Source organism: Chelonoidis abingdonii, chromosome 8, assembly GCF_003597395.2.
Source record: "Chelonoidis abingdonii isolate Lonesome George chromosome 8, CheloAbing_2.0, whole genome shotgun sequence".
Taxonomy (NCBI): domain Eukaryota; kingdom Metazoa; phylum Chordata; order Testudines; family Testudinidae; genus Chelonoidis; species Chelonoidis abingdonii.
In genome coordinates, this window is record NC_133776.1 from 57,411,180 (window position 1) to 57,432,694 (window position 21,515).

Here is a 21,515-nt window from a genome sequence, read left to right on the forward strand (position 1 = left end):
TCAAATGGGGACTCTGTTACACTTCACAGCCTGAGTCCCTGCCAATGATTGTGTTTTGCCAGGTCCCTGAGCAGTCTGTTCGCTGAGTTCAGCTCAGCAGTGGGAGAAACTTGCAGCTAATACCACCTCTGATACAACCAGCTAACACCCCCTTCACTGGCAACTTCTGCTATGGTAATGGGGAAGAAAATACTTAAAGAGTTCTGGGGAGAAGAAAATGTGTGTGTGTGTGGGGAATCTCTCTCCTTAAAGCACTGAGTCAAGGAGATGTTTATTTTAGTGAGAATATTATAGAACAGGGATCAGCAACCTTTCAGAAGTGGTGTCCCAAGTCTTCATTTATTCACTCTAATTTAAGGTCTCGTGTGCCAGTAATACATTTTAATGGTTTTTAGAAGGTCTCTTTCTATAAGTCTATAATATATAACTAAACTATTGTTGTATGTAAAGTAAATAAGGTTTAAAAAATGTTTATGAAGCTTCATTTAAAATTAAATTAAAATGCAGAGCCCTCTGGACTGGTGGCCAGGACCCATGCAGTGTGAGTGCCACTGAAAATCAGCTCGCGTGCCGCCTTCGGCATGCGTGCCATAGGTTGCCTATCCCTGTTATAGAACAAGTGCAGATGGGAGACATAAGAGGTAGGTCATCAGTTAAACATCTGTTTGATAACTAGCTTAGGCCAGCCTTGCAAAAAATCAGCAAGAAAATTTACCAGAGCAGGCACAAAATAAATTTACTTGCCCACACTTACCATGACACCACCAATCAGAGACTTAGCAGCATTTTACCCACCCATCACAAAGAAGAATTACTTGACATCAAGTGAAAGAATTTTGCAAGGCAACTGACCCTTGGCTTCAAATTCCAGGGCTCTTGCCATTCATTCTAATGCACCCTCTGTCAGCAAGCCAGAGAAGTCCCGAGCATCAAAATATTGATATGACCTTGTTAAAGACTGAAGTTTCAAAGGTCCTCTCCTATGTTTTCATCCTACAGATTTATCTCCAGGAATTTTGTCCAGCTGTGACACACAGGACACAAATTACACTGCAGAAGAGAGCTACAGCTATCAAAGGTTTTCATTGCCCACAAACCCAACAGGGACAGGAGCTATTTCCTTGTGTCTGCCTGGAAATGCGCTCCTCTCATCATTGCGCTGCAGCAGCCAGCCACTTAGGATAGGGCCACTTTGAGAAGTGAGAATACAATCAGTCTACAAGGATAGATACCATGTTTCTACTTATTTTTTTTTGTACATTAAAATAAGCTTTAGAGGTTACATAATCTGATGTGACCTATCTCCACATACCTTTCAATCCTTTACCATGGAGGACAATGCACCCAAATTTGTACTTATTTATTTTTAAGCTGTTGGAAGAGATTGTCTGGGTAGTCCCTATCTGCAGCAATACAGTATTAAGAACATAACTGGATCCTCTGTCTTTCTCTACCTGTCTTTCAAATTGCCTCATGTACCTATAGCTGTGGGACAGAAGCTACTCCACTTTGTTAGATTCCTGCCTCTCTCTCCAGGCCACCTATGAAGATCCCATTGCCCTATTTGTGCAAAGTCCAAGATTCCCAATCATTTAACTGGCTGCAGCCCCAAAACTGCAGTGTTATTCCCCACAGCAGTTTCATTTCACAAGTAATACTTCCCTCTATTGGGAAGAAATCAACAGGGCTCTCTTTCAGCTGTGAAGGGAAATCTATTGACTCTATAATGCAAGCAAAGCGCTCCTCCCCTGCAGCCTAAAAAAAAGGCCGAACACAGGGAAGGGGAAGGAATTGCACCCAGGGTCCATGAAGAGAAACGTGCTCCCAGGCGGTCATGATAAAAAAAAGAAAATTTCAAGAACTCGCCCCACCTCAGATGCTTTCCTTCTTTTCTTGTTATCGCCCTCGGCACAACAGCTGGTTTACCAAAGAAGCTGAATTAAAGAGATACCATCAACTTAGAAATCACCGTTCTGACAGACATTTTCCTACCTACTATTGTTACAAGCATTCCCTAAGATTCCTATCCTGAAAGAGATTAGGGAAGTATTTTTCTCTATTTCACGTTATTTATCTTGAGCATTTGACAGCACTTTATGTATAGTCAGTTTCAGTATTTCCCATGTTCCCTTTTTTGTGTGGATCTCACACCGAGCAATAGCAAGAGAACATACAATTGGCAGGGATATGTAGTATCTTCTTGAAGCTGACCATGTCCCTAAGGTCAGGAGAACGACATGGGTGCAAATAAATGATAGAAAGGAAAAGTCAGCTGTAGGATAGGAGATGTACAGGCATTTTAGGCTATAAGTGAATTAAACTAACTAATTCTTACTATAGGTTAGCAACATCTGCATGAAGCAGCATAAACCAGAAGTGAAAAAACAGATCTAAGCTTAACAGATTTCAATACTCAAAGACGTATACCTGAACAGAGTGCCTTGGTCCAAAAAGATGAAAGGAAACTGAAGACACATTGGACATCTGAGTCCCTCTCCACAACCAACACAAGACTTTGGTGGGAGGCTGGCTTCCGCTGCTGTATTCCTGTGAGACAGCTTTGATTCTTGTATCAAAAGTGTTACTGCCTAAGTTACTGGCAAGCTTATGGCACTATTCCAGTATGATTACACTGTTACAAGAACCTGAGTATTTTCAAGACAAATCAGCTTCTCTCTTATGATGCCCATGATCTTCTTTTCCTAGGGTGCACTGTCCCTTTATGGAACAAAGTGAGTCACTGCAAGTGACATTTTTCAGAAGCACATAGTGCATCTAAATCCTAGTTTAAAAAACTATTGACGCACTAAGTCAACAGAATGTAGGCTCCTAGACTGACATCTGAAAATACAACTCTGGGTAAAATTTTCAAAAGCACACAAGCAATAAAATGGACCATTTCAGTTACACCTAATCAGTTCTATACAAGAGCTAAAATAATCACAGAGTAAAAAGTCCCAACCAAAGGAAAGCGGCATGGCTGCATTGTCTCAGATAGTTCAACTAGAACAGAGCTTTCCAGTCTCCAAGGTGTATGCAGAACAAGACAGAAGGGAGGAGCAGCTGTTCCCTTTCTAGGCTGGTTTCTGACCTCATCTCTAGAGACGGGACTGCTCAGCATCCAAATGAGTGAGTGTGCAAGGAAGAGGACTTGGAAAAGACTAAGCCATTCCCTACCACTCCCGATCTTGCATAGCAGATATTACAGGTACTCCTTTTTCTCCAAAAATATGTGCATTCCTTCTATCTGCCCCTTCCACATTTCTATGTGACATGACTGGGTTGTCTCAGTTGTATCTAGCCAGCTATTACTGGATCCCCATCTAATTTCACTAATTTTGCTACTACTATACATTTTTCAGTCGTGCCTACCCGGATTCGATTGGATCCCAGCTCTAACATCTGTAATTGCTGTAAGTTGCTCAGGTTCTCAATTTTGCTGATTTTATTGTTGACCAGGAAGAGTTTTTTAAGCTGGGTGAGCCGGTCTAGTCCTTCAATGTGTCGCAGCAAGTTAAAAGAGATGTCCAGGATCCTGCCATAAGCAAAGCAAACAAAGACCATGTCAATCCAAGGCAAAAGCAAAGGGAGACCATGGAAACGGCACTTGCATATTGAGGGTGGGGATCTAAAGCAAATTTTCTATCAGCTATGTTGCTCAAGCACTTTGTTAGCACACTGGGCTACAGGGAGTCAGAAATGGCATTTATTTACCATACAGGAAATTAAACACACACTTAAAACAGGGTCTGAAGAAACAAAAAGAATTGGCACTACTTTCACATCACCGCCTGAACCCAACCCAAAAGTGGCACTTCGGCCTCCAATTTTAAAAATGCTATTACAACATCCCTTTCCCAACCCAGCATGTCCCTATCAAAATTCCCTCTGAAAAGCACTGGATCAAAACCTCCCTTAAGCCCTAGACAGTTACTACTAGTGGAGGCGTTTGTGTACTCAGTCTAAACTAAGCTGAATTTCAGTATCCTCAACAATTTATCACCTTTTGCAAGGCCTCGTGTCCTCTAGCCAAGAGGACAGTACAGAATTCAGCTGCTTGGAGGAGGAAGGATGAGTTTGTGGTTAGGACACTGGACTGGGATTCAGGTCCCTGCTATAGACTTCCACTGTGACCTTGAGCGAGCCACTGTATAATGGGGATAACAATACTCTCTTTCTGCTACCTTTTCTCTGCCTTGCTTAGTTAGACTGGAAGCTCTTCAGGGCAGGAAGTGTGTTTGTACAGTGCCCTGCACAAAGGGGCTCTGATCTCACTCACGGCCAATAGCTGCTTCTATAATGCAAATCCTAGTTACAGTGGTCACCACAGAACAATGAGAGGCTACATTCCTCTTCTCTGGGGTAGAAGGCCATTGCTATCATGCAGCACTCCAGCCACACATCTACAGTACGTTTAATTTTTGGTTTTAACAAAAAATTTTCCCTAATCGCCTCAAGCGCAATGAAACCAGTTTAGAGCAAGACCTAAATTCCAACGAAGAACATAAGACAGTGTGTATGTAGCACCTATGTGAAACTCCATGAAAGAAAAAAGTCTACAAGCAGAGAGTGCCATGTGTGTAATTAAGGTTTTGGTTTGGTTTTTTTTAAATGCCTAATGATACATTTTGCTTGACGACCACTTTATAGAAAGCCTGCAGACTGGAGCCTCATTTACTACATCACCACACAGTCCTGGTCATTCCCTCCTTGCTGGATACTCACTCAAGGTCTGTCAGGGCCTCTAAGCTCTCAATCTTCCGAATCTGATTGTCATAGAGATCTAGTTCTCTGAGAGTCTGCAGCTGTTCCAGGTTCTCGATGCACTTAACCAAATTCTGACGTAGACACAGAGTCTGAGTATTGGGAATAAGTTAAAAAAAAAGCCACAACAAAGTGAGAAAAACCTCATGAGAAAAAAAAGAGCATCTGAAAAGACAATCTGCACCCCTTCTTTGGAGTTACCATCAGACTCCATTTTATAGTTCACCCCCATTACCATGAGAAAAAGGAAATGTCAATTCAGTTTCTTTAAGGCCAAGAAAAGCACAGCCATGCCAGGTATAGGGTGAGGAAGGAGTGCATGGAACTGATGCTGTGGCTAGCCCATTAACTAAAGGCCCAATTCAAGTCAATAGGAATTTAGTCATGGATTTCAAGGATTGCAGGCTTCAGCCCAAAGGGAGTCATGTTCTAGAAGCAGGAAGGGACCTCGTTCCCATTATCTTGTTGAAAGAATTCTGCTATGCCAGAGACTTGCAAAGTAAGGACAGGTCGTTCTAGCTGAAAGGATGGACCATCACACAGGAAGAATCCTTGCAATGCTGAAAAAAGCAATACGGTCAATACATTTTTCCACAGAATTTTGCTTCTCCAGTTTTGTTAATAGCAGTCCTGCTGGACCTAGTTACACTTCAAATTAGGGTTCAGCATCACAGTTTGCTGGTCCAAAGACCGAAGAACTTACTTCTAACTGACTAGTCTCTCAACAAGGGCATATTTTATGTTTCAGCCTATCATAGAGTATACTATAGTCTCAAAATGCACAACAGTGATTTTCAGAAAGCCCTCAAAAGTTATTATGGCAGATGTCACCAGGTCACACTGTTAAAAGTCTTCCAAGTTTGATAGCGTGCAAGCAAATTTTCAGTCTTGGAAGAAAGGCTTGTAGTGGTGTTAGGTTTTGGTTGTGCAAGTTTCTGTGTAGAGGCAGCTTTGGGAAGAGAGGGAGTTGTGGAAGCAGCAGGAGAGACTGATCTCTGCCTTGGTGTCAAATCTTGAAGCAGAGTTTGTGTTGAGATGAGATTCCTAAAAGAAGAGAGCTGCCTGTACCTCTGTTCCAGGACTGGTGTGTAGGTGTAAATAAAGCAAGTTACACTTCAAATAAACCTAGATTCCATGTTACTGATTTCTCCTCCACTGGGAAGCAGACTTACAAGGCCCTGACATCTGCTACTGCTTGGCAGAGGGACAGTTACATTCTTCACAGCCACACATTTTAAAAGGTTAATGCTCATTAGAATCTCTGCTGGTTCCTAGCTAGAGAAAGACTCATCATACTGGCTGACTTACAGATAAATGACATAAGATTTGCAGCTCTTAGAGTTGCTTGTACCTTGATGCTCACCATTCCTTCTGAGTCTCACCTTCACTTTCTTGAGCACTTCAAATCCCTCGATCTTTCCAATTCGGAAATGATTAAGGTCAACATCCTGAAAGAGACAGGAGAGAAGACTCTGACTCATCCACTGGCTGTTGGGGTTGAAGGTTTGTTTCATGATAGTGTCTTCCAAGTCTGGAGTATAAATGCTGCTTGTGCCTTGCCATAAAAGGGAGACTGTAGGTTCATAGAATATATAAACCTCAATAAGACCCCTTTTTCCTAAAAAGCTTGCAAAACTCTGGTCTTGCAGGCAGTTGAGCGCTATTAAGTATGAGAGGAGCTTGGGTTTGTTGCCCAAGATGGCATGTCTGCCTACAGCTGAAAAAGTCTGAACTAGAGAATATTTTAGTGGTTATAGCAACCTGAATGTGTTTGGTTCATTTAACAGAAGGGAAGTTTTTTGGATGAGTTTTGCTCTTATGAAGATAAAGTGCTAATTCTATTGGCTAGCGCTAGGTACTGCACAGGATTCCCATACATACCCTTCTAGTGTTACCTCAATCCTAACCAGAGCATCCTCTGCTATTCCAGTCCTGGGCCTCTGCTGGCAGAGTTCGCCAATTGCATCTAATTATTTGGTGGTTTTGTGACTACAGGTGTGAATAGGTGAACAGCTAATACATTTACTATCAGTGCTGCCTAGCCCCTGCTCCTCAGTTTTTGCAGAAAAACATACAAACAAAATGTAAATACAACACCTGCCAAAGTTCAGCAAATTTCTCTGTAAACAGTCTCTCACAATTCATTTATCTGACAGGCTGAGTGGATAACTTCCCATGTGTGCTGACAGAATAAAGTTATGTAACAGCAAGGAGATCTTAAAGAAAGTCTAACAAATGCTTACAACCTGTTGCTTTATGTTTATACTGTCTCTACTTTAAAATGACTCCATGCTTGTCCTAATATCCCAGGTTGTAACAAAAAAATCCCAGCTATTGATTAAAAAAGTACATCTCTGCTTCTGACTGTAAAACTCAGATTCAATTTTGGAGAGATCTGGACAGCCAACACTTCTGGAAGAATTATTCCCCTTGTCCAAGGTTCAGATACCTTCTCACAGAACTTTGCCTACCTTTCTTTCTTTCAATAAGTCCAATATGAATGCAACCAGCATTACCTCAGCTTCCGGATCCAGGTTAATTGTCTCCATATCAACTGGTGTCTCTGCTTCTCCTGCAGCAGAATGAGAATATTCAGTATAAACTCATGTTATACATCAACTGATGGAAAGGCTGCAGGGGTTCTCCACTGGGCGGGGAGGTGCGGGAGTGAATGCTCTTTAGGCAGTCTAGGAAGGTGAGAAATATACTGCTTTGAGTCTTTGCTGCACTGGACAGAAGCTGCAGCTACACGAATCTCAACATTGTCCATCTAGTTGAGAATGCAAACGTCACTGACAACAGAATTTCATACTTTGATTCATAGTGCAGAAAATAATTATAATTCTCCAGCCTAGCTCTAGTGCAGCTGGTAAATGCTGCTGGATCAACACCCAGGTATGATGGGGGTCTCTGGTTGAAGTAGTGACTAATACTGGGATGCCAGGTTTTAGCAGGACTGTTGATTTTTCAGCTACCCTGACATTTAGCTGATTTACTCCTGCACATTCTCCATATTCCCTTGTGAACAGTCACAGTTGCTGAAATAACTGCTCTCCTCAGATAACCCAGTATAATGTTCCCAGGGGAAAAACTATCGCACACAGGTTGTCTGGCGGAAACACATTGACCTGCATGTTCAACTACCTGAAGAATTCCACCCTTATTGGAATACTGAAAGCATATGATGCTGGTTTGCGTGCCTTCTTGAATGGTTTTTCCTTGTTGTTAAAATGAGCACACCAATATTTTAGAATGCAGCATTTGTTATGCTGGGAATGCTGTTCTGGGAAACGCTTTTACATCTCTGGAACACAGCCCAGTATTTTCATGCACTTCTAGCACAACATTAGAGGGTATTTAGTGGAGACATTCATTCTGAATAATTCATGTGTGTTTCCCATTTGGTGAAGTGGGTGGGCTGGGTGTATCAATTTCAGTATAAGATTTCAAAAGACAGATATACAACATAGGAACAGGTCACATTTCAAACCTATGGTCCCTTATGCTAAAGGAAACCTACAGGAATTAACTACTGCTGAGCACACAGACTTTGGATTAATCCTCACATCATTTTATGCGATCTCACTATTAGCTCCTTCAGTAATACCTGATCCTATTTGTCTTTTTTGGTTCAATCAAGCATCCATTCAAATGACTAATACCCAGCTACACTGGAAAAGTGCATTTCTTAGACGTACCTGACACACACTCCAGCACTGAAGGGATTCATGGTACAGAATTAAAACTCAATAGACTCTAGCAGACCGATTTGCTAATATTCTCAAATTCTGTAATATACGTTGCCTGCTTTACTTCTACTGTTTCATCAATTCAGAATGGGAGGACTGATTGACTCAGGGGACTTGGTGAGTGACATGGAGCCTTTGCCCTCTATCTTTCTAATCAGAATACAGCATAAATCAACAGTGACCACAACTTGTAGCCATCTGATATGAAACAAGCTTGTGGTTTGGGAGCCGTTCTGAGTAGCATCACAAAAAACTCGGCCATAACTGACACCAATCAGTATGCTGGTTGACAGCCTCAGCAGATGACAAAGGAAGAATTATCCTGTGACCCTTGGTAGAGCCGTGTGGAGAAACATGCTCTGTCACTGCCAAAGCTGTACATGTTCTATGGATGCCTAGAGTAAAAAAGGCTGCCAAACTGCCAACAGCCTCAGCCCAAACAAATTATGCTGCAACAAACAGCCCAACTGAATGTACAGCCAGCCAACTACAAAACTGCAGGACAAGACAGTAACAACAATTATTTGAGATCTCACTTGAAACTAACACATTCTTCTTGTATTAAGAAGTATAAAGAGCCTGTTGCAAGGCATAAGGTAGAGGAGGCCTCTCCACTGTATCTCCACAATTCTCCAATGACAACATTGCCAAAGCGATACAGCTGGTAGATCATTCTGATTAACAAACACTAGTATTATTCAAAACCTTACTGTGCTTTGTTCCATGACAAGCTCCCTCAGGATCACCTCGGTACTGACCCATTCACATGTGCTTTCTTTGGTGGCAATGAGTTAATACAATACTACTGTAACTGACGAGCCCTGATTGGAAGGCTCGACATAAGTGCACTAAATAGACATTAATAAAAAAACCCCAAATCTTTGTACTGTCACCATTTGACACTGGGTAAAATAAGCCACAGACAGGTTACATGGTTTATCCAAGGTTACACACAAATTCTGTGGCGCAGCCAGGAACAGAAGCCACATCTGATTCCCAGTCTTGTGCTTAAATCAATAAGGTAATGGAACCTCTTAATGACAAAGTCTGCCCTTCCCAGAACTTGTATATGTTATGCTAACACCATGAGTATAAATAAAGATTTCATTGGGAAGAACATGGCTGCCCACCTGATTTTGCTACTCATACATAATTCATGTTATCCCAAACAAGTGCCAATAAAACTTGTCGCCACACTAGCATTCATTTTATGACAGGCGTTCTCAACCTTTTTCTCACTGAGGCCCCCCTCAACATGCTAATAAAACATCAGCACCCAGAGGAGGGAGGGCAGAAGCGTGGGTCTCTGAGCCAGGGTGTGGGGGGGGAACTCTTGGGCACAGGCATAGTTTTACTTCTATTTGGAGGGTAAGAGCTGGGGGGGCTCAAGCCAGGTCTGCAAAGCGGGGTCCAGGGAAGGAGCACTTCCTCCACTCTAACTCACTCAGGAGGCCACTCAGCCTGTCTGGGCTATGGGGGGATGCAATCAAAAAAATATAACAAAGGGAGGGGGACAGTTCAAAAAGTTTGAAAATTGCTCAGGATGCAGGGAGGGGTGACTGGGGCTATGTGCAGGCAGGGAAGTAGCTTAGGGTGCAGGCAGGAGATAGGTAGCTGCTGTGTACAGGTGGGGGGTGGGCTCCCAGTGCTGCTCCTGGCTTGGAGAGCTTGAAGGCGGGGGTGCTGGCATCAGCCCTGTGCCCAGCTTGGGGGGACAGGGGAGGATGCAGGCTTCAGCCCCGCGCTGCTCCCAGCTTGGGGTGTGGGGGGGGGGGCATGGTGTCAGCTTCAGCCCTGCAATGCTTTTGGGTGTGGGGTGCTGGCTTCAGCTCCGTGATGTTACTGGCTTTGGGGGTGGGTATGGGGGGTGCTGGCTTCAGCCCCGCAACACTCCCGGGTTGGGGGGAGCATAGAAGGGCCGCTCCTGGCTTTGAGGAAAGAAGGGAAGGGGGTGCCAACTTCAGCCCCATGACACTGCACGTTTCGGCACTGGGACTTGGGGCTCCAGGTTTCAACCATGGGGCTCTGCAGCCCCACGAAAGGGCTCATGGACCCCCAGTTGAGAACTGCTGGTTTATGGCACATTAGAGACAATCTTTAGACTTCCTAAATCTTACTTAGGTTTGGGATTAACACGTCATATTAAAACACAATGTTTAATATGTTAAACATATTCCTGTACGTATCTGCTTGCAAAGCTGGGTTGCCTTAGTTACTTTAAGTCATGCTATTTAAAGCAATCCAGATTAGAGCCAGAGCAAGAAGTTATCAGTACGTAAATAAGCCAGCTAAAATGTTTCAAAAGTAGTTTAAAAAGAGACAGCAAGAAACCCTCTCATTCCCTCCTCCTTCTACTATCCTCGCCCACACGCATTCATCCCCGCCGTAGTTACAGCAAAGAAGCTGTACACGACCTACTTTCCCATGGGTTTAGAGAGACAGAGTGGGCTGGAAGAACCACTGTACCACTGGAGAAGTTGGGAGACTTTTTAGCTGCCACAAACAGAAAAGGGAAATTATAAATAAAGACAGATTGTGGATTTAATTTATTTATTTACAGGGTTGGTTTTTTTAAATAGTTCAGGCAGACAGCACTTGAGAAGTCCTAAGGTACCAAATAAATATAAATTGTGATGACGACAACTACGAAATACATGTGAATATATATCAAGTGTAACAGCCTATAGACATGGAATTTGAAACCAAATATACAAAAGTCGGGAAATGTAAAACAGTTAAGATTTACATACTAATGCTAACTCCCCCCCCCCAACATTCTATATCCTACATATTAAGATGGATTACATATTTAATAGTCTAATCAGACATCTCTATGTATGTGCAACACAGGTGACATAACATTGCTATAGGATCCTTAAAATGTATTTTGACTCTGCAAATAAGTAATAAAAACAGTACTAACAGATCTACTTCCTAGGTAGTCTGTCTGCAATCTTCTTATTTCTCTAACAAAAATAAGTTTTTACTGCTCTTTACTCCCATTAGCACTTTATATCCAATACTGGCTCCTGCATCATCACCAGAACTATTATGTTCTGATTGCAGAATCTTTTGATATCTGTAGCGGTACTGAAGCCAGAAAGAACCCTGCTTGATTTTCAGAATCAATGCACTAGATAGAAAGACAATAGGTTTTTACTGGTAAACTGAGCAAAAGTGATATAGCATCACTAACAGGCAACAAACACATAACCCTATACTAGTATCTTTACAGTCATTGCTAAGAATAGAACTGCACTTCAACTCGTGTATTAAAATACGTTTATATTGCTTTCGCACAGTTTTTATTTTATATGAACTGTGTTTTCTGAGGAAAAAATAAAAAAACTCCAACTCTAGAATTGCACAACTGAGTTTTTGTGCAACTTCACTGATTGCAAGATACAAAACTCTACAAAGTCCATATGTAGGTTTTTTCTGTAAGATTGAGTTCCACATTACAAAACGACTAGTTTATGTAAGTTCATAGTACCACAGGCACTTGTAATTACAAGCATAACTGCACTTTTCTTTAACTGCAAATGCATGAAAAAATATTAGATTACTTATAACTATGTTCTTTAAAAACACGTATGCTATTCCTTAGAGAACTGATTGCATGTGAAATTTGAAATCTCAGTTGTTTGAGCTATCCATGTTTAAGTTTATCTTTCAGTTGTGTAACTCAAACTGGTTGGCTGGATTTAACTACATATATTTCAACCAAGGCAGAGAACAGGTATTTTTATTTTTTAACTGACAGCTTTGGATGGAAAGATGAATTCTAGATGGAAACATTAAATAAGCTCCCAGTTTATACTGTCCATCCAATCTAAATTGTGTCTCCTTGTTTTGTTCTGTAGTGGAAATATGCTGTTTGATATTTACTGTTTATTAACTGTTCAATAAAGATGTCCAAAGAAACAAACACACAAAATCTAGTCCCAGGGTACAATTAAGCTATGTCAGTTCTATATACAACCATAATGTACTGTGTTAGTAGAGAAGAATTTTATGAAAGATTGATTGTTTGGCATTATTAAATATGTTGATTATAAAAGTAGGGCTTCTGATTTATGGTTTTAACCAATAAATACTGATAAACCACTCCCAATACTACAAAAAAAAATCAGTGTTTATCCAGTTAAAACCAGAAATACACTGGAAATGGTTACTTATATTTACAGGTTAGCCTGCATGTGGACTTTGGGGGTGTGATTTTTAACAAGCAATAAAGTGTTGCAAGTATTACAGCAGGGATAGTTAATTATTTTTTATCAAGGTTCAAATTTCTTGGTTAAGGTCCAGACTACCACCTAGCTCCTCTCCCCTAATCCTCTGATTGCCCCCACACCTTGATTGATTGCCAGCTCCCCGCCTGCCCTGCCAGGAGAGTAAGGTGATCTTATCTCCCTAAACTGAAAACAGAAAGCAAGGGGTTGGCCTCAGCCACCTGGCATAAACACACACACACATTCCTCTGTGTCCCGAATTAAGCCAAGTAGCAGAAATGGGGCAGAGGGTAAGAGGAAGGGGAATGGACTGAGATCTGGGCAGCAAAGCAGTGTGCGACTGTGCATGAATACTTTTGAGCTTGGAGCCAGGAGGTGAAGCTGTTGGACTATGATCTAGCTAGTGGTGCAATGACTTTTTGGGGGCTGGGATAGCAGAGGGGCAAGAAGGAGGCTCCGGGTAGTGGGAGTAGGGTGACCAGATGTGTCAATTTTATAGGGACAGTCCTGATATTCGGGGCTTTCACTTATATAGGTACCTATTACCCCCCACCCACTGTCCTGATTTTTCACACTTTCTATCTGGTCACCCTAAGTGGGAGGGCCAAAGGAGACTCCAGATAGCAGCCCTGGTGAGATGGGGGAAGCCGGGATGTGATGGAAGCAGGTGATTAGAGGTAGACTGGGGAGGGAAAGAGATCGGCTGGGTAGGGGACTCGGAGCTGGAGAGGGCTCCGGGGACTGGGGAGGACATAAAGCCATGGTGTAGGCTCCAGAGACCACTCAGGGTCAGGGGGCAAAAGGCCAGGGTGAGGACTCCAGGAACCGTTTGGGAGCAGGGGGCATGAGACGGGGGCCTCCAGGGACTATTTGGAGTACAAGTATGGCTCCACTTGGCTGCAGCACAGCTTCAGCTTGCACACAGAGGAAACATGTAGCTGTGGCTAGTGGAAGGGGGCACAAATGATAGGTTCTGGGGGGGTCATATAAGACCCCCCCTTCTCAAGACACCCAAAAGCAAGGAGGCAGTGCTTCCCTGGCAGCAGGACTTTCCATGTGTGTCCATGCAGTGCAGGGAGGGAGCATGGCAGCTGGTTGAGTTCCTCCCCCCATGGGGCTGCACTGCCTCTCACCTGCAGATGGTCTGCAAAGCAGGCAGCAGTGCTGAAACTCCAGCAGCAGGCAAGGTCAAACAGCCCCATGTGAGCGGGGAGGGAGTAGCTCAGTCAGCTCTCCTGCTCCCTACCTGCATTGCACCGATACAGGAACAGTGCAGCTGCCAGGAGGAGTGCTGTCTCCTCGCTTCTGGGCATATCCTCCAGTGGTCTGGGCATATCCTCCAGTGGCATCCGGAACAATCGGGGGGTTAGGGGGGAGTAAGTGACCAGGGTAAGTGACCCTGCCAGCCCCACCCATGCGTTGCCTCTGCCCCATGGTCCACTGTAAAGCATCTAGCCTCCTGGATTTGGACTACGGCCCATGTATTGCCTACCCCTGCATTACAGTATGTCCTACTGTAATTAATAATGTATAATATATGTAACATTACAGATATACAAAGAAAAACCCCCAAATCCTCCAATTTTTGGACATACATAAAACTCAAAGATTGCTAAAAATAACCTGCAAATAATTAATAAACCCCTAAAAATAAAAGCCCTAATTATAAGGTGTTGAAAGTTTATGCAAATTGTACAGCATTCCCATATGTACTTTCTACAGCAAGTAATGCAGAGTTACAGTATATTGGAATGGATCCTTTGAATGGGACATGAGATTTTAAACTTTCCTAGTAATTTGCTATTTTGAACTGAGTATACCTTTGCCAATGTTAAGGGGTAATATTAAGATTGGGTGGTCTCTATAACCAGTGATGTGTTAGTCAGAGAGGAAGGATTATATGGCAATGGAGAACTACCAAAAAAAGTGTAACTGTGTTTCTGCATATTATCTGGACCTCACTGAAACACTTCAGACTGTAACTCTTTCTTGACAAAAGTTTTTATTGGAGAATTTCCCTCCTTTTTAAAAAAAAAAAAAGGGTCCCAAAAGTTTAAATGATGTTGGCATATGAGATCTGCATAAATGGATCTGCTCTGACAGTTCTTAAATGGACTGCTAAAGAAGACCTACTCTCCTGCAGGCCCATCAGGACAACTGAAGCCTCTAAGCACTATTACAAACAATAATAAATAATAACGGTGCTAGTTTTGAGCTAAGAGGATTCAAGAGAGGAGCAAAAAAATAGGACTTTAAAATGAACAATGCCTGCAACCTCTCCACAGTAAAAAGTAATAATGAAGTACATCAGAAAAATCCTATTCTCTTTGATACTGTAAACTCTCTGAAGATTTCTTTTAAAGTTAAATATGTTTGCAGATAAATAAAAACAAAGATACTATAAAGGACCAGAATTAAAGTGAATCTCAAAATATAGATCCATAGGGCAGATGTGATTAACTAACTAAAATATAATACATGATCAGAGTAACTGCAAAACTGGGAATGGTACAAACATTTTATTACACATGGCATTAAGAAGTCCATCCTTAAAATGACGATTAGGTACCTGTTAAGTTCTCCCCATTCTGCTCATCTCTCAGGCTCTGCTGACTGAGGTCTGTTACTATGCAACCTGCTTGCTTCTTCCCTTCATCATCTCCTGACTCTTCTGACTCTACTCGCCTGTCAACTGTGTAAGATACATAACAGCAGGGTTAGGCTACTTTCAGACAACAGCAGCAGTAAGCAGGTACAATAACCAAGAGTCGTATAAACCACTATGAGGTTAGTAGAGAGCCTAAATTTACTAAATTAAAGGTTTAGTCTTAAATAAAAGTCCTCTTACCCCTTGTTTTTACTTTGACTTTTTGAAGCACTTTTTCCTCCCTTCACATCTTCCTAAACCAACAATCTGGGAAGAAGACTGGAGGAAAAAGGAAATTTCTTAGATCAATGGAGTGTAAATCCAAAGATTAAGGTGATGGAATTAGAACTGTGACATTTAAAGACCAGCCATTCCCTGTTGCAACCCACAGGGCCACCTCATCTCCCCAGCAACAACTCATGAGACCAGTTTATAATTTCATTCAGTGGAGAGCTAAGGCCTCTTGAGCACTGAGATCCATCTTGCTCAAAGGTTTGGACAGAACTTTATGTGACTGAACAATCTTAAATATGACACTATCCCATGGAGGGAGGGAGGGCGTAAGGGAAAGATGATTTAATCATGATTACAAATAAGCCGCATTTCTATAGCATCTTTCATTTGATGATGAAAAGACACTGTACAGTGATTAATTAGCCTCACAACACTCCCCATTTTACTAATAGCTTAGGTGATTCACAAAAAGGTCAAGCAACTTCACCAAGAACACCCAGATCCAGAGATGGAATAGGACCCAGTTCCCTTGCAAATCCCATATTTTAACCACTACCCCATGTTCATCTCCAGTCCACAAGTGCCGGATCCCCAAATCCTTAAGAAGGTTAGCCCTAACTGCTCCCAGCGGGAAACTAACACAAAGTACTTCTTCAAACCCCATCCCTCAAACCTGCTTCGGAATCGCTTTCCCTTTCGGCACCTCAGCCATTCCCTTCTTGCCAGTCCAAAACTCGACCTGGCCCCACCTGCCCCCACCCAGGCCAGTGCCGTAACAAAGGTGAGGCAAGTGAGGCACTTGCCTCAGGCACGCAAAGCTGAGGGGTGCAGAAAAAGATGAAATTGCATTAAGAATATTTCTCTGCTTGCCAATAACTCTGGCTTCTTGCGAAAGAAGCTTCAGTAAACTCAAATTAATTAAAAACTACCTTTGAGCAACCACAGGTCAGGAGAGATTAACAAATATGTCCATCTTATCAATAAAACATGAAGTAGCAAATAATATTAATTTTCATGCAATTATCGATGAATTTGCCTCATTAAAAGCACAAAGAGTACAATTTTGAAAAATAATCATTAATCATATCAGATATGGTTCTGCAGCTAAATTTTATTTGTGATTATTTAAATAGTAGGTTACATGCATTATGATACACACCTTATATGTATTAGCTGATTTTGTATGCCAAACTTATGATTAAAATAAACAAACATTCTAGTATCATTATAATTGTTATTTATGGTTGGGTGTTTTTTTTGTTTTGTTTTTTCAACAAAGTAACTACTACGAAATTATATGGAGGGGGGAGGGAGCAATTTTATATTCTTGCCTCGACCGCAACCATAGCTATTTACGGCTCTGACCCCGGCAACAAGCCTTCCGCTCTCAGGGCACCATCACCCTCGGCAGACCCTGCCCCTCCAGCCAGCCGTTCCCGCAGGCCCAACCCTGCTACCCGCCTCCCTGCCCAGCCCGGGTCACTCCGCTTCGGGCCCAGGACTCCGGACCAGCCCGACCGCACCCGGCAGGGGAGCTGGCCTGATGCCCCGAGCATCGCCCCAGACCCCGGCTCCCCCCATCAATCCCAGCCTGGGCTGTCACCTCAGGCTGCCCGGGGCCGGCCCTCGCCCCCCGCCATCAGCTGCCTCCTTCCCGCCCGGCCCCAGGGGCTCGCCCCACGGGTTTCCCTCCACTGGTCCCCGGTCCTCGCCCCCCTTCGCCGGCTGCCCCGGGGGCCCAGCCCCGTCTCGCCCCCGGCTGCTGCGAGCGAACGAGCGAGACGGGACTGGGGCTCAGCCCCTCCCGCCGACACGACCGGGCTCTCACCCTCCATCATCTCCTGCAGCGGCCCCTCTCCTCTCTCCGCCGCCATGTCGCTTTTCCTGCCCCCACCCACACCTCCTCGCAGCAACGGGAACAACCAATCAGCGGAATGAGCGGGGCAAAGATTTCCGCCAATCAGCTCTGCTGCTGTGTCACTGAGGCCTCGTAGGACTCCGGGCGCATGCGTGTAGTCTCCGCAGCCTCATGGGAGATGTAGTTCTCCGCTGGCTAGATTAGGGAGGCACTGACAAGCGAGCTGAGAGGAGAGGATAGTGCCCACCCACGCTGCTTCATTGGCGGCAGCAGCAGCACCTCAGCGCTAGCACTGTTGCAGGGTTCCGGCAGCTGCTGCTTCTGCCATTTGCCATATTAAAAAGAGATCAAAAGAATTTGACAAGAAAAATTTTAAGGCCAAATGTTGCATCAATTTACATCTTATGCAGCTCTCGACTTTTCACGTTGATCAGTGGTGCTTTGCCTGAGAGCAAATGGTTTGCTTTTCTCTTTTTCTTTGACCTAGTGGGCTAATTGATCTCTATTTCTGAATTTAATGTTTTGTTTTATTTTACTCTATGGTGCATATCTGATGGTTGTTAGGCAACAGGTAAATGTATTTAAATCTTGACACTGCTTTATTACATATCTATAAGATCCAACATTTCCTCTGCACCTTTATGGCTTTTATTTGTCATCAGAGTGATTAGGAGCCATAGTCATGGACCAGTGCCCCATTGTGCTGGGCTCTGTACAAACACAGAACAAAAGACAGTCCCTGCCCCAAAGAACTTACATGGATAAACGTCATCATCTTGAATTTCAACTACAGCAACCTTCACTCTGGCTTTAATAGATGCTATATTGTCCCATTTACATCCATTCACAATGCTGCTGCAAACATCATTTTCACACATGCCATCTTACACACACATCCATTGCATCCCTCCACTGGCTCCCATTTCTCCGTCATGTTAAACATACACTACTTGTCTTCACTTTTAAGGCATAGCCTATCTCCACCCTACCTATCATCTCTTACATGCTGTTGGAATGTCAACCCTTGCCTCTCCTCATGATGCCAATGATGGCAAATTTCATTGCCCATTTGTCACAATTTTGCCACATCTCAGTTTCCTCATTTAAAATGGAGATTTTAATATTTACTCAGTGTACTGGAGTGATATGAGACTGACATGGAAGGAAGTCATTACAGAAGTGTGAAGATTTGCTTATTGTGAGAATCTCCTTATACTGGCTGATTTTCTATGTATATAATTTGATGTTATCCAAATTTTAATAATTCCACAAGTGCACTTCTACATGTATGCCACTGTGGTAACAGCATGTGCAAATTATGCAAATCTGAATTTATTCTATGTAGAGAGGGGGGATGCAGACCAAATACAATGTGAAACAGATTGTTAAACACAAGAGTAGGATACATGTAGGATACTGCTTAGAACGAAGTGTGCAATTAATACCTCTGCCGTTCTAGGCAATTGAGAGATAGTGGGCAGCAGGGTGTGTTACAAATTGTTTGAATGAACCTTCAAATCATTTTCTCTGTTAAGTTCATGGTTTTTAATGTCTAGCAGTTATGAATTCAAGTTCCCAGGCTCAACTTTTTGTGCAGCTTTCTTTTGAGGACAAGGACTCAGAAGTCAGCTGTGGAGTGATCACTTTGTGAAAAGTGTTCACCCACGAGTAATAGGGTGATTTTGTCTTTTATAAGTTTTATGTGTGACACTGAGAGCCTAATGATTGTCTGATTTCATCATCATAGTTGTTGTGGGGACAGCTGATGCACTGGATGAGGTATACCACATCTTGTGATAGGCCGGTGTAGGACCTAACACTGTTAACAACAGTGAAAGATAGCTAATATGACACATTCATAAAAGCCTAAAGTCTGAATAGCCCTGAGGGTTCTGCTGAGTGCCTGCTCCTCCATTGAGGTCACTACCGTAATATGAGGCTTAATGGCTAGGGAGATTGTAATAGGTTGAAAAATGGATGCTGAAACTTCTGAGGCTATGTCTTCACTACCCGCTGTATCGGCGGGTAGCAATCGATTTCTCAGGGATCGATATATCGCGTCTCATCTAGACGCGATATATCGATCCCCGAATGAGCTCCTGTCGATTCCGGAACTCCACCAACGCGAACGGCAGTAGCGGAGTCGACAGGGGGAGCCGTGGATGTCAATCCTGCGCCGTGAGGACGGTAGGTAACTCGATCTAAGATACTTCGACTTCAGCTACGTTATTCACATAGCTGAAGTTGCGTATCTTAGATCGATCCCCTCCCGTAGTGTAGACCAGCCCTGAGTTCCGCCTCCTTAAAGAGTGGATGGGCATGGAAAGGATAGTATAAATGAAGCCTGGAGAGCCATCCCAGTGATAGATAATTCCAACAGGAATTCCCAGGGGACTGGTGGGGGGGGAGCTCTGCCCTCCCCCAGTGTGACACTGGGATGAAGCAGCTCTGCCATCCCCTAAGTGTGACACTGGAATGAAGTAGTTCTTCCCCCCACCCTGAGTGTGACACTGGGATGGGGTAGCTCTGCCCCCCTCCAACTATGACACTGGAATGGGATAGTTCTGTCTCCCCACCCCGAGTGTGACACTGGGATGGGGTAGCTCTGCCCCCCTCCCCCGAGTGTGACACTGGGATGGGGATAGCTCTGTCCCCCACTCCCCCATGTGTGACACTGGGATGGGGGTAGCTCTGTCCCCCCCTCCCTCGAGTGTGACACTGGGATGGGGTAGCTCCATCCCCCTGTAACGATGCTGCTTCTGGTGGGGCACAACTGAGAGTATCAATTCAGGACAAATTTCTTAGAGCAGGGCAGTTACAGCCCAAGCTGGAGTTCCTTTAAGGCAAACCAAACCAGCCAAACAGAGAAGACTTCAGTTTTACCCCACTGACTATCCAGAAGTCACACACGCAATTCCCTTAGACACTTCAGTTTCCTGGTATCACCACCAGTGCCACTCATTATGTGGACGAATGGTTATGAAATCCAATACCCCAGTAAAAGAAAAAAAAGGTTCTCCTAATCCCAGAGGACCAAGCCCCAGACGCAGGTCAATATACAAGTCAGATCTTACTCACAAATCACAAAGTTGCCAATCCTTTAGAATCTAAAATCTAAAGTTTATTTATGAAAAGAAAGAAATCTCACATGATATCCTTATCGATAAACTAGGCAAATACAAATTAGATGGGGCTACTATAAGGTGGGTGCATTACTGGCTGGATAACGTACTCAGAGAGTAGTTATTAATGGCTCCCAATCCTGCTGGAAAGGTATAACAAGTGGGGTTCCGCAGGGGTCTGTTTTGGGACAGGCTCTGTTCAATATCTTCATCAAATATCTTCATCAAATGAGTAGATGTTGGCATAAAAAAGTATGCTGATTAAGTTTTCAGACTATACCAAACTGGGAGGATTGCAACTGCTTTGGAGGAAGGGTCAAAATGTCAAAACGATCTGGACAATATGGGAGAAATGGTCGAGGTAAACCGGAATGAAGTTCAATAAGACAAATGCAAAGTGCTCCACTTAGGAAGGAACAATCAGTTTCACACATACAGAATGGAGAGAGACTGTCTAGAAAGGAGTATGATCAGAAAGAATCTAGGGACATAGTGACCACAAGCTAAATATGAGTCACAGTGTGTACTGTTGCAAAAAAGCAAACGTGATTCTGGGATGCATTAACAGGTGTGTTGTAAACAATCACGAAAAGTCATTCTTTCGCTCTACTCTGTGCTGGTTAGGCCTCACGGAGTATTGTGTCCAGTTCTGCACCCATTCAAGAAGATAGTGAGAAATTTGGATGAGGGTCCAGAGAAGAGCAACAAGAATGATAAAGGTCTTGAAACAGGACTATGAAGGAAGTGAAAGATTGGTTATTTAGTTGGCAAAGAGAAGACTGAGAGGCGACATGATAGCAGTTTTCAGGTATCTAAAGGTGTGCATCAGGAGGAGGGAGAAACTTGTCACTCTTAGCCTCTAATGATAGAAAGAAGCAATGGGCTTAAACTGCCGCAAGGGAGATTTAG

At 43.3% G+C, this 21,515-nt stretch overlaps 1 protein-coding gene across 3 annotated transcripts in view; it reads right to left on the minus strand.

Moving 5' to 3' along the window:
- PPP1R7 (protein phosphatase 1 regulatory subunit 7) overlaps nucleotides 1–17,533 on the minus strand; it is a 39,077-nt gene extending 21,544 nt beyond the window's left edge. For 2 of the 3 annotated variants that reach the window (XM_032781470.2, XM_032781467.1), the window contains exons 1-6: nucleotides 17,455–17,527; nucleotides 15,315–15,437; nucleotides 7,281–7,336; nucleotides 6,147–6,212; nucleotides 4,726–4,856; nucleotides 3,373–3,535 (exon numbers count right to left, since the gene is read on the minus strand). In XM_032781470.2, coding sequence (XP_032637361.1) covers nucleotides 3,373–3,535; nucleotides 4,726–4,856; nucleotides 6,147–6,212; nucleotides 7,281–7,336; nucleotides 15,315–15,437; nucleotides 17,455–17,500 — 585 coding nt within the window. In that variant the 5' untranslated portion in view covers nucleotides 17,501–17,527. Of the gene's footprint in view, nucleotides 1–3,372; nucleotides 3,536–4,725; nucleotides 4,857–6,146; nucleotides 6,213–7,280; nucleotides 7,337–15,314; nucleotides 15,438–15,593; nucleotides 15,672–17,454 lie in introns of all 3 variants that reach the window. The other variant, XM_032781473.1, reaches the window with a different exon arrangement.
- Between the last annotated feature and the right edge of the window lie 3,982 nt (nucleotides 17,534–21,515).